General features: G+C 48.3%; 1 protein-coding gene across 1 annotated transcript; it reads left to right on the plus strand.

Annotated features, from left to right (window-relative positions):
• The first annotated feature begins 3840 nt into the window (after nt 1–3840).
• Nucleotides 3841–13577, plus strand: LOC144165294 (uncharacterized). The gene is made up of 2 exons (XM_077695414.1): nt 3841–4336; nt 12978–13577. The coding sequence occupies exons 1-2, from the start codon at nt 4055–4057 to the stop codon at nt 13293–13295; spliced, it is 600 nt and encodes a 199-aa protein (XP_077551540.1). The 5' UTR covers nt 3841–4054; the 3' UTR covers nt 13296–13577.
• Nucleotides 13578–13810: the final 233 nt, after the last annotated feature.

A 13810-nucleotide genomic window follows, 5' to 3' on the forward strand; every position in this document is an offset into this window, starting at 1 on the left:
GGAGTACTGACACGAAATTTCAAAGCTGAGATCCGCTCTAGCAATCAAGTACAACGACAACACAAATAGGTGTCTGTGAATAAATGCATCTTTCTTTCTTTGTAGTTGTGTGTGTGTGTGTGATCTCTCTTTCGCGAACATTACCGAACCGCGCAAATTCAACTCGTGCATTCGCACTTTCACATTCTTCCCCTCGGGGAAATGCGGGGAATTTTTTGACCTCGGTTTTTTCCTGCATAGCCTTTCCCCCATCCTACCTTCAAAAAACGCCCCATATAACGAAGGCGTAAAGGCGTGAACCTTCATTGGTCTATTCTGCGAAAAACCGCGGTGTTTGTGGTCCGATAGAGAAAATGACCGCCGCTCCATAACATAAATAAAAAAGGTCCTCTCTAGATTCCCGTCCGACCATAACATAAGCACTCCACTATATCGACGTCCACCGGCCTCTTGTAACAGAATTGGCGCGTCTGGCATTACATAACTCTAGATAACGTAAATCTATGCAACGTAACCTAAGCATCACATACAATAACGTAACGCACACAAATAAAGCACTTAAAACACCAAAACCAACCTAAGCCATAAAATTTATAGTTCAATTCAAAGATAAAAAACAACAGAGTTTGCAAAAGTCGGTCTCGAACCACCGTCTATGGATTCAAGAATATACGACGGATCCTTTACACTTTAACGACCGACGCTGTGGCGGTGCTAGCCTAGTCTTAAGAAATCGAATGTCTCCGGACGGCACTCTAGCTAGTAGTGTCTAGAGTGCCGTCCGACGGCACACTAGCCAGCAGTTACTGTGTAACGTCATTCCAGGTCTCCAGAGGAAAGCCGAGTGCGTAGTACGGACGCGTAAGCCTATCGTTTCCAACGTTGTTGATCGGGCAGAACTGTTCCTGCACACCTTGCAGTGCTGGGTCCGCCCTTTAATTGACAATAACCACAACCAGGGCTTTGCCACCACTCTTTCTCCACCCGTTGCCAAAATTGTGGTTGTTGTTCTTTTCTTCGTGACACATAACCGGTTCGAGGATTGGCCAGTAACCTAGAGCCTTGAGGGGAGAATATGCCCGCTTCACTATACTATAAATTTGAAAGGAAAGGTTTAAGAATAGCGCATCACGCGTGACACCTGAACATGATGGCGCGTGAGTAGAACAGCATGCTTTCGGCACCGGACAGAGTAGAACCGTGGGCCTGGAAATTAATATGCAGAAAACTAAAGTAATGATCAATAACCTCGGGACAGCACAGTGGTTTGAGATAGCTGGCGAGGCAGTGGAAGTGGGAAGCGAATAAATTTACTTGGGCCAAGTTGTGACCCCGCACCGCAACCATGAGGCAGAGATAATTAGAAGGATAAGAATTGGGTGGAGTGCATTCGGCAGGCATTCCCAGATAATGAATGGCAGCCTACCATTGTCCCTGAAGAAGAAACTGTATGACAGCTGTATCTTACCGGTACTCACCTACGGGGCAGAAACTTGGAGGCTCACTAAGAGGGTTCAAGTTATATTGAGGCGACTCAGCGAGCACTGGAACGGAAGATGATAGATGGAACATTAAGGGACAAGAAGAGAGAGGAATGGGTCAGGGAGCAAACGCGTGCTAAGGACATATTAGTCGAAATTATGAAAAGAAATGGACGTGGGCAGGGCATGTAATGCGAAGGCAAGATAACCATTGGTCATTAAGGGTAACAGAGTGGATTCCTAGAGAAGACAAGCGTTGCAGGGGGCGGCAGGAAGTTAGATTGGCAGATGAGATCGAGAAGTTTGCGGGGATAAATTTATTGCAGTTAGCACAGGACCGGAGTAATTGGAGGTTGGGAGAGGCCTTTGGCCTGCAGTGGGGGTAGATAGGCTGTTGGTGATGATGATGATGATGAGTAGGACAGGATACATGTCCAGCCGCTCAGAATGCTGATTTTAGGGAAGCTGTGACGGGCGGCAGTCTGCTGGCTCAAGCAATTTGCGCCACGAGAAGAAGATACAAGGGCGAAGAAAGTAACTCAAACATGATGTTGCAATAAATGAGAGTGTCGAAGTAATTAGCGTATGAAGTGCCCCGAGACACCCTTTATTCACTTAGTACATTCAATCTGAAAGAACAACAAAAATAAAACTAAAAGAAAAGCACACAGTTGGTAGAATTGTGAGCGGAATAAAAATAACTCGGTGGGCATCACGTGCATAGTGTGAGAGGTATGCTTTTGTTTGAACACGTGATTACGGTATTGCTAAACTGTAGCCTAGAACGATTGTTTTGCAATATAAAAACTACTGCTTATTTCCACTCGAAATACAACGACCGCGTTTGTAATTATCGACTTCGGACGAGCGAGGGCGTGCGCTCCTAACACTAACAATTGGCCTAAAAGAGGTGGGGCACATGATGTAAGAAAATCCAGGATGGATTAAAGTTTTACAAAAGAGATGCCTTGGTCTAATGAAAATCTCTCTTGCCAGGGGAACATTCTGGGACATTTTTGTTTCGAAAACGCTAAATACTAACAATGGAGCACATCTATCCCCACCGAATATCAGTATAGATGTGCAAACTTGAAAGTGAATGCTACAGTGGTTTTGTTGGCATAGAAACGGCCAGCATGCATAAAAAAGGGGGATAGGGCATATATATTTAAAAGCAAACAAACTAGAAACTTCCTGGTAAACTAGTCAATGCTGTACAGCATATTTTACGTCCGAAATCAGTGTACCGAAAAAAGGCTGTTGAGGCAATAGCTATACGTAACTGGGTTCGGATACAAATGGGCAATATTCAGAGAAATGCCACAAATGTAAGGAAAGGGCACATATGATATGGGCTTCCCTGCACGCGGCTACACTCACGCGCAGAATCACTGAGACGGAGCGATTGGAGGCCGTGTTGCCGAACTCCGACCCAGCGGATTAAGTCTGGGCTATCCAGATGGCCGAGGACGCTGCTAGAGCCCCAGGCCTCTTGTACGACGCCGAGGATCACCAGCCTCTCCCAATAAAGTTATTTCTCTCTGTCTCTCTGTTGAGGCAAGCACAACTTGCTTGTTTATAAAGCGTCGAAACGTCCTCTGCATAACTTTTGGATATTTCTTTTTTGGTGTACGTTGTTCTGTGTTCAGAGCTGTTTTTATTGTTGCGCACCGTAGTCTGTTATACTTTTCTCCAATGCACGAAAAAAAATCGCAAAATTGCACCCTATTTTGTTGACTGCTTCAAAGCGGTATAAACTGTAAACTGTTCGCCTCGTGGATTGGATTTTCCATTGCTCAGATGCTTTGGCTCCGTGCAGCGGTTTTTTGGTCACGCGGCGTAAAAAAATAGAGAAGAAGCGAGGGCTGTTGTCTAGAGTTCTCTTGGAAGCAGTGTTCCCTTTGTTTTTGCGTTGGAGTGCCTGTATTTCCCCCGAATGCTTTTCTTGTTTGTTATAATTATCTAGAATTGAATTGTCATGAATCGCTAGCTGGAGTGACGCCCGGTAATTTCTCGAAGTTGAAGGATCGACGCCGCGTTCTTCCACGCATTTTTCTCCCACGCCGCCTGTTTTTAACACACTTAAACCCAGAACTACGCTAGTAACGTCTTTCCGCCGCTGCCTGCATCTAAATTCACCAGGGAGTAGTCCCTCGTGGAATCCATCATAACAACACGAAGAAGGCTGAGCGCCCAGCTGCATACGCGAACCCCGGGCAAATATGTGGAAGCGCGCCAACACCCTCTCCGCGGACGCCTACCCAACGACCCCGCCTAGGAAGAGGACGGTAGATGCGGCCGCCAACGCGCTCGATGGCGTTTCGCGGCGTCCCGCCAACTGCCAGCTGTGCTCTGACGAAAACAGAAATACCCTCCGCCGTCGACATCACTGCGGCCGCGGCAGCCGCAGCGTCGGCAGCGATTGCAACAACTGGAGGATTCCGACACACCAACGGCGTCTCCGCTTCTTCAGAGCTGACGAGGGGCGAACGGAACTACTTTCGTGCCGTGAACGCCGATAAGGCAACCCTTTAAGATCGAGAGGGGTTGTTTGGTCACCCGAAAGTGGAAACATGTCGGGCACGGTGTTTTCTCATATGTGCGACGTGTACCTTTGCAACACGCCCGTTCAGCGGGCCGAGTCTTTCAACTTGGCCTCCAGCGTGCTCTCCTACTTCGCCTCGTCGGGGAGCTGTGCGAGCGGTGACTCCTGGAATAAGCACTGGCTGCTGGTCTTCGACTACGGCGACGATGAGGTGCTCATCTGCGACGCTGACATGGACTCCGCCGGAGACCTGACGGGGCGGAGGTACTGGAAGAAAAGGGCCACCTTCGAGAAGTGCTATCCAAACAGGGTAAGCGGCTTGTTCTTAACGGATTTGCGCTATTCCTACGCGCCCACTATTGCAACGGGCCGGCATCTTTACGCAGGAAAATTCTAAAAACTGCGTTCACGCCAAGTTTACCGTGCAGGTTTAAAATACATGAAAGCACGTACCTGGCAGGAGATATCTTATTTTATACAAAACGCTGTCGCAGCAAAAATCCGTTGTGCTTCATAAACGTTATGTTTATCCAGCTCTTGCTAGCATTCAAACTGGAAAAGGGAACGTGGAAAGTGTTTGCAATTTGACTTTAATATTTTAGGTGTGAAGGGCGATAGTTTTAAGCTGTTAATTTATGCATTCTACCTAGAGTCTTCAAGTTCTCGAAAACGTCCGTGCTGAGGGCCGGTGCCGCCTTGCATGGAGATGTGGCTGTGGTTTGTTTACACTAATCGCGCATCCAATTCTCTGGGACGCCTAGTGTGCATGATGCTGCTCCATTGCCCTCGCTGTTGGCAAGTAAAATTACCTTGCGCTTAATGGGCGCTTCACAGTGGCACCGCATCGGTGCCATAACGACTGAAACTAAATACCTGCGGGAGCAACAGTACGTGCAACATCTGGCTGATGTGTGCCCATTGACGAATGGCCGCACCAAAATTTACTCACGTTAGGTTGACGTATTTTTTGGATTGGATTGAGTTTGATTTTGGGACGAGTTCGTCTTCATTGCAATGCCTCTGCCCGCTTTGAAGCCAATTTCGGTTTGGAGCCCGGTTGCAACGCGCACACAAATTTGAAGGCTACTTTTAGCAAAAAAGGGGCGCGTCACAATCGCGCAAATGCGGCACTTCGTTGACGTTTAAACGCAAATGATATTTGCAACTGACGAGTGGAGGTCATGACGGAAAGCGTTTTTGAAAAATGTTTTTGAGGGCAAAAACTGCACAAAAAGTCGGAGTTATTCGAAGCCGTTGTAAGACGGTGCACCGCGTTAAAAGCTCTAAAGACGGCGCAGCTAGAGTACACTCTAGTGCAGCTGCGTTTAAGAGCTCCAACGCCATCTGCTAATGAAAGGAGGCACACCGACTTTCTTTGTACTTGTTTTATTGTTTTCTATAATCTTATTTGCCGTAATGTGCTTTATAAACAGAGCTTGCCGTTTTTATGTCATAAGCTGAACAACACGGCACGCAGCCAAAAATTCTTTTGAAAGCTTAGCTTTCAGTTTCCCTCTAATGTCGTTTGCAGTCTACCCAAAACGCACCGCTGGAAAGCGAACTTTTTCTGTAGAAGAAGAAGAAAAAGAAGAAGAAGAAGAACGGGGGAGGCGGAGGAGGAAGAAGAAGGGGGAGGGCCACGTGGAGGAGGAGGAGGAAGAAGAAGGGGGAGGACTTAGAGGAGGAGGAGATGAAGAAGAGTACAACGATGAAGAAGGGGGACGAGGAAGGAGAAGGGGAGTATCAAAAGGAGGAGGAGGAGCAGGAAGAGGAAATGATGGAGAAGGTGGTGATGATGATGATGATGGAGCCAAGTTAAGAAAAGGTAAAACGTTTATAGTATACTCGGGAACAAGTTAAGAACAACAATAGCTCATGTGCGGTATCACTCCGCCTAAGCGACAGACCCGGATGTCAACAGGCGCGCGCGTTTTGAAAGGGGATTGCTGAATGCATGATATCGTCTGCCTTTTTTCACGCAGTTTGTTTCTCGTCGCTGGGGTCGTTTATAAGCATACAAAGAAAAAAAAATCAAGAAAACGGCTCGTGCAATGTTAAAAATATTCCCAGTAACATCATACTTGCGCCGCGGGGAGTAACATCCGTCTGCGGTGATGAGGCACAGCGGCAACTTCCATTGCCGTTCTTAAGTTGTAACCCGGTATAGTCGCAATCGTACCAGAGTCCCTCGCATTATGAAGCCAGTGTGTATCATATTTCGCAATTACGGAACGTTGCTTTGTAAAAGTGAATTTATTTACAAATAGAGATACAGAGCCACATGGAGTTATTGCAGATGTCTCAGGAAAAAAATGTAGTTTTACGCACACAGGAAAATACACACATTTGAGATTTATGCGAACCAATAGACAGCGACAGCATGTTATGTCGGGGGAGTGAACACCCGTCGAGGGGTAATACGAGCAGTGCCGTAGAGTGCCGGGAATATTTATGCTCGAAAGAGTGCCAAATGTCAAGCGGTGTCATTTGTGAAGTGCTTGAAGGGAACGAAATGGGAGAAAAGGGACAGGCAGGGAGGCCCTGGAGGAGAGTTCTTGGTGGGCAGAAGTGCATTATAGTGCTTTTCCGTCTCAAACCCTCAAATTGAGTCCCATCTCCTCTGCTGCTTTGACTTGAAGCCCGCGAGAGCTTGCGAGCAGCGCGCCAATGCATCAGGGAGCTCTGATCATCATTCAGGCCCATCAAAGGCCGTAACTGCCCACTGCATCTTCTGCACAAAATGCACCCACTCTGGTTGGGGGTGCTCGGCACAGCCAGCCGCATTAACTCTCGTCTTCCAGAGCGAGTGGAGACCTATGACATGGATGCTGTCACGGAGTAGTGGGAATTACGACTCCGCATCAAAGAATCTTAAGTTTATCTAGGTGAGCTGTCAGTGCGTGTCAAAGAAGCACTGCAGCTCGTCCCAGAAAGATAACGCCCTGCACTGATCTAAGAAGTTTGGATTTGGAGACGGGTGCATGGACGTGTAAAATTAGACAGAAAATGTACGCCTCTGTCTAGCGACGACGATGGTTGAACGCTAGGGTAAGCCATGGAACGCACTTATCAGTAAATCGCTGGAGAGCTCAATCGCAGGGCAGTAAACCTGACAAACAGACACAGTTGTTTGCATAAAGTGAGGAAGTGTTGGATCTGATTTTGAAAAGCTTCTAGTTTCCACCTTTTTTTTTAGTGGTATTAATCTTTTCGCCTGTGGAGACTGTTTCTTCAACAGGGTTAAGTGCGTTTGGACACTTCAATCCTAGAATTAGCCTGTCGTCATTCCCAGTACCGGGGTCGGACCTATAGGGAGCGTTCGACACCTAAAGTGGGGCACTGCACGCCCAGGCAGCGCCACCATCAACCACGTTGTCATCCCGTGGCAGGCAAGGTGCACCTTCGTCGCCCACTACGGAGCCGTTCGCCATGACGAGAAATATAATCATGCCAGCTGAATTTCACCGTATTGATGGGTCTGAATGTTTTATTGGTGCAGTTGAAACATCTGATGCAAACATCTCAAAAGTAATTACGTTTTTTAGGCGCCTGAACAATGTGGCGACGAACAGAAGTTCACTGTCAACGGTGACTAGCCTGTCATACTTTGTGGCGCAGGCTGACGTTTTTGTTTTTAATTATTTTTACGTTGCCACAGAATACTTCTGTCAACGGTGACTACATCCGTCAATAAAACGCCAGCTTTGAAAAAAGTCGTCTTACGCCGATTCGGTTCAGGAAACTGACGGTTCAGGAAACTGACGTAAGCACGGTTCAGGAAACTGACGTAAGCACGATCATCGTCGTCTAGACTTGGCACACATACGACATAAGGCTGCGGCATGTTCAGGGTGCGATCGTTGCGCGGGAAATAAAAAAAAGTCACGTTTGCCGACGAACTTCAGGGGTGCGATCATTATGCGAGTGCGATCATTATGGGAGTAAATACGGTAGCTGTTTTAGTTTCGCGCGAGATCCAGCAACGCGAAAAAAGAAAATTCAACCTTCACGAGTACACCGTGTTGCGGCGAAAATTTTGAGCGGTCTTCCTACACTGCCTCGCTGCGGCGGCCAGCGAGTGACACAAAATGGCGGTGCCAACGGGTACGTGTCTCCACCCATCGTCTCCTGTATTTTGCTCCACCCTTGTGGCGGACGCGCGTAAATTAAGGCACTCTAGCAAAGAAAAGAGCGGAGTGACAACGCGGCTTTCAAAGACACTGGAAGAGCGTCGTGAAAGGAAGAAACTTTGATCGAGCGGACGGGGAAAGCGGCTGTTCGTTCGTCTCCGTGGGGTTGTGTCGTATGTTTTGGCGTTTGTCGGCGGCTACACGGGAGCTTCAAATTCACGGTCCGCCTTCCACCTGAACTTCGACTTGTCGCGGTTAGCGCGTTGGCGTACTGCTGCTGCGTGGGGCCGTCGCAGGTTGACTCCCGCTCACGAGTACCGGCCTGCTTGCTTGCGTCAATTCAGTAAGTGGTCTGGCCCGCCTGCGGACCTTTGCTCATCAAGCAGCATCAAACGTGGGTAAAGAATAACAAAGGTCAGGACGAGGCGGCTAAATGGTGTAAAATATGGGAAAAGCGCTGGTTTATCCCCGCCAGGGTCCCTTGTATGAAGAGGACCGCGTGCACCCGAGCGTCATACCATCGGGGTTTTGATGCATGGTTTCTATAGGGAGTTTACCGGTACCGCGGTGATCCGTTGTAAGAAGCGGGTCGTCGTAATTCCGGGGGATGTGTCAGCGGGGTTTCACTGTACTGCGCTAAGGCATTACGGTTGGTCTGGCCGTAAAAATTATTCTATGGCAAGGATGATCATTCAAATTGTACATTAAGGTTGGCTAGATAGATTGTAGCATTCGGGGTGGCTACACTGAACATATATGGATCATCCTGTGCAGTAATAGAGCCCCCCCCCTCCCCCTCCCCATAAACAAAATAGCTGATCACCAACAACAGCGTTGCTTGCGGCAGAAAAAATGCGATCGCTGCTCGGATGGCAGGCAAGTACTTCATACTGTAGAAAAAGGGTTTCTCCAAAGTTGGACTTATGCGTTACTGTAAAATAGTTATTTGATAATACTAACTAATTAACTAAACCACTATCGGTTGCTCTTCTCCTTCACTTAAATGACCTCACATTATGTACAGGTGTGCACTTCGCAAGCATACGCAGTTAGCAGCTCAAATCCTGCGAAGTCGCCGAGGCATCGTAAGCCAAAATACGGTTTGAATTACCGCTGCTGTGAATTGGTGTTGGCTTATTAGACTTTACTAAGTTTATTGCTCTCTAGAAACCAACAAAATGAATTCACATAATTACGGCAGTAATCTTGTCAGGGTGCACGTCGCGTTGTCCGATGCCTATAACGCGATATAGGGAAGCGGACAACCCCATGTCAGGGCGGTCGCATAACACTCCGTGCATCAAAGTTTCAATAAACAGTGAGATAGAAAAAATTCTCAACTGCAATCTACAAACATGTTTTGTTTCCTATAATGCTTGGTGTAGTGAGTCCAGCTTCGCTGGTCCTTCTTCTCCGGATAGTGCATGGGCGCGCAATTGTTGTGAGAGTGGAGCGGTATATGCATGCGTCGGTCCCTGCAAGTTGCGTGCTTGGATAAATATCCGGAAACGGGATATTTTTCGCACCCAAGAGCAAGTGTTTTGTGTTTCCTTTTTGAAGGGCTCCTCGTTTGTGCCGGTGCTTTTCTCGCCTAGCTAGAAGGGCTTCCGGAGCGATATTTAGGATGGTGCAGAGCACCGCTGCCACCTTTAGGCGTGTACGGGTGGGAAGGTATGGACACTCGCTCGAAGACAGGATTCACGCGCTTATCATTGCTGTACCCGTTCTGCTTGGGGATGATTGAAGCATATAGACGTCTCACGGCCCGATTCGACCTGTCTGCGCTCCTCCGGGGAACGAGTATAGTACATTGGTTTAAACGAACAGCCTCAGGTTTATACGCTGGAATACAAGTTTATTTAGGATAATTAGGTGGGAAGTATGCTCAGTCGCAAATTGCGAACGAACGTGTTTTGTTTCAGTAATTCTTTGAACTGTGCCCTGCTTCACTGGTCATCCTTCTCCAAGACTGGAGGGCCTTGAATTTTTTGTTTCGGTTGGTTTTTTCGGCAATTTTTTATTTTTGTATCTGTCGTACGGCGGCGGTGTTTAAAGGGGTCCTGAAATGCCTTCCGCCGATGCATGGATGTACATGTAACCAAATAAAGCAATGTATTAGCAATCTCCTCCTGCAAGAATTTTGTTAAAGCGATGAGTATTAGCTGATAAATCGTAAATCAAAAACCGCGAATTATCGTCGCGCCGTATTTCCTCCTCCTTTCAACTTTTTCTTCGCTGTTGGCCTCCCCTCCCATGATGCTCCGCTCCTCAGCGGTGACGTACTTCCGCTATTGCGCTCCCACAGACTGCCGTCTGCTACGGGCCCGCTCTTTCGGCTTTTCATCTCTGTAGACACCATGGACACAGGCTGGAAAAGCGAACGAATGACCTGGCCGCATGTGTGCGGCCTGGCCTTGCCCTTTCGCGGTGTACGTAGGTGCAGTTGGTATCGGCGGCGAACTCGCAGCCGCGTGGGGAGAATCGTGCGCTCGTTCCCTTTGGTGCACCGCGCACTGTTTATCCAAAAAGCGCGGTCTCAGATGTGGCCCCGCTGGTGCCGGGTGTTATTTTGCGGTGGTTGTAATTCCTACTACCGGCGGCATGTGAAAAAAGACATTTTCAACCGACACAGAACCCGTGCACAAAAAGCGCCGGATCGGATCGCTTTATCAGCGGCGATGAACGTGAAGGCGAAGAGCAAACCAACGCTGCACTCGATCAGCGAGAACCCGTGTTCTGACAAGCTGCACCCGTGTGTTGCATTCAACACTCACGGGAAAGCGTTTGTTTGCACTTGTTTGGATAGTCGTAAAATGTCCAAACACTCCGGCACTCCGCTAGCAGATCAGCCGGCGAGACATTTCGGAAAACATTTGACAGATGGCGCCGTATGCATTAGTGTGTCGCTACGCAAAACTGATGAGACGCTCTACTAAAACTCCCATCGCGGTGTCACGTAGCGGGACGCAAAAATTTAGCGTTTAGCGTATGCAAAGGCCACGAACGCTGTACTAAAACTCTATTAGCAGCAAAATAGCGTGCGTATGTGAAACCGCTTGCGTTTACAAAGCTGCACGCCGAGCGCGTACGTTTCAAACCTAGTGACATCGTTTAAATACACTGGCAAGCACAGTGTAACGTAGTTAGATATCAACCGTATGCTCAGGCGACAAGCAAGAGCTTGTTTTATGTGGGGCGGAGATTGCGCATAAAGGCCCTTCGCACTTGCGACGAAAGCGAGTGAGAGCGGCAGGAATTCCGTCGCTTTGTCGCGCGACGATCGTTTTTGTCGAATGGTCGGGACAAATTTTGGTTGCGCGACAGAATTCCCGTCGCTTTCGCTCGCTTTCGTCGCAAGCGGGGATGGAAAGTTCTGCCGCTGCCGTCTGCTACGCAGCTCGGAGGTAACCGCGCGATCTGCTCGGGCCGGATGAACGTGCACACTCCCGCACGGCAGCGCCCCAAGCGGCAGACGGCCGCGTACATCGCTCCCGGCGCCCGCCTGGAGCCCGCCCTCGGCACACTAGCCAGTATATTTCAGGCACTATAATGGAGGAAAGATTTTTTGCTTCCGATGAACCTAGTTCTTTGCCCCTGTGTTTTTAAATACGTGAAGTGGTTAGCACGTCGTCCTCACGCAGCTCTGTATCGTCGTAGCATCGCTGATTGTCCGAACGAAGCTTGCAGCTAAGCCAATGCAGCGACCGAAGCTGTGTGTGTGTGTGCATCGCCTCCTGTGTGTAGCGTTCGTTTCGCGATGAAATGCGACTTTGTACTTCTGCGGGTGGATAGTGCTTCCCATGGTCTGGATTATCTTTCTCGAACGACGTACCACTCAACCTCGCATGGGGTATGTGCAGTGTGCCTGGCTAAAAGCCTTCTCGCTTGCGCGCCTGAGTTGTGACTTGCTGCTCGTCCCCGCAAACCGGGTGTGAGGTGAGTGCCGAATTTACGACGGGCAGGAGGAGGCAACTCATCGTCTGTCAATCGCGGTTCAGACTTGCAACGCATGTTGTGACGTTGCGTTCGTTCGAAACGCATCTCTGGATTGTTTTGAAGTTGAATAAAATGTACGCGTCAAACCCGGGCATTCGGCTCAGGGCGTTCTCTGCGATTGCACCAAAGAAGTGCCACGGGACTTTCTTTATGGTACGTACTCACGTAAGATAAAATCCACGTCGTGTTATGGCCGTGTTGCATTCAATACAAACGGTTAAGCGTTTGTTTACACTTGTTTCGTTTGTCGTAAAATGTCAAAGCACTCCGGCACTCCGCTGGCAGATCAGCCGGCGAGCCGACGCTGAGCAGACGACTCATCTCTTTGCCGGAAGTGCGTGAAAAAGCCGCCCAATAGCAGGATGTCTAGCTCATGACGAACATCTGGGAATCGATGATGTAGACATGTGAAGATGGCGGCGTCCAAAAACACGAAGGAAAGGGTGAGAAAAAAGCGACAAACTTTGCAACAAAAGTGTGAGCTTTCCGCTGCGCGTAAAAGAGTAATACTTGGCACAGGTGACGTTGGCGACCCAATCTAGCGATTGCGCTAGTTCATTTAGTGTGCTCAAAATGCCTTTCAGGGCCCCTTTAAGAGAGAAATTTCCGATTTTGTTCGGGTAGTTTTACAGCTTTCACTGGTTTTTTTTATTTTTGAAAATTTTTAGTTTTTTAAATGCTTTCCTCCTCCATTACCATTTACACCATTAAACAACTAAATTTGTTTAATTGAACATGCCCTCACTTTTGTGCAATGAAGTACATTTGAATGCTTCCGCATTGAAAAAAAATGTTTTTATTGGTCCATTTTTCGTTCGCCTGCAGAGGTACCTGGGGAGGCACCGTGTTCCTGATCGACTACTTGAAAAGCTCTTGAAGAAAATGTGCGACTCCGGCCAGTACCACTTGACGAGCAACAACTGTCAGACGTGGGCCCTAGACCTCCTCCGAGAGCTTGGCATCAAGGCGCCCGAGGAAGAACATCATGCCGGCAAAGTTGTGAAGGGAGTCATCATTCCTGCTGCGATTGTCATCGGAGGCGCCCTTCTCGCTGGCGCCGGACTCTTGGGCGCCCTCATTTTGGGAAATACGCGGCGCAACAACCGCGATTATGCTTGCGGAAAAAAAGGGACCGACGACTAGTTCAGATTACATTTCTCACACGCACGCAGTACAAAATTCTAAGGCAACTGCTGGGAGCCCGTTTTGTGGATAATTCGTATGAAGGTTCACGCATTCCATACTTGTTTAGGTGCTTTTAAGCTGTGCGCTCGGCTTGGGGGGATCTTAACGAAATAAAAACATTTTGAAAATATTCGTAAGGATTATCAAGTTTTTTGACACCGATTGGTTGCGCTGAGCTAAAAGCAGTACAATATGAAGATTTGTTGGAAGGCTTAAAATTTAGTTTTCTGCAGTCGGAAATTCCCACACGCCATCAATAAAGGTGTCCGACTGACTGGCTGCCTGACTAACTGAATGAGTGTATAACTGACTGGTCACTCACTCACTCACTCACTCACTCACTCACTCACTCACTCACTCACTCACTCACTCACTCACTCACTCACTCACTCACTCACTCACTCACTCACTCACTCACTCACTCACTCACTCACTCACTCACTCACTCACTCACTCACTCACTCACTCACTCA

The sequence above is a fragment of the Haemaphysalis longicornis genome, unplaced genomic scaffold, assembly GCF_048455015.1.
Source record: "Haemaphysalis longicornis isolate Haplotype H1 unplaced genomic scaffold, Haemaphysalis longicornis Haplotype H1 scaffold_14, whole genome shotgun sequence".
In the NCBI taxonomy this organism is placed as follows: Eukaryota; Metazoa; Arthropoda; class Arachnida; order Ixodida; family Ixodidae; genus Haemaphysalis; species Haemaphysalis longicornis.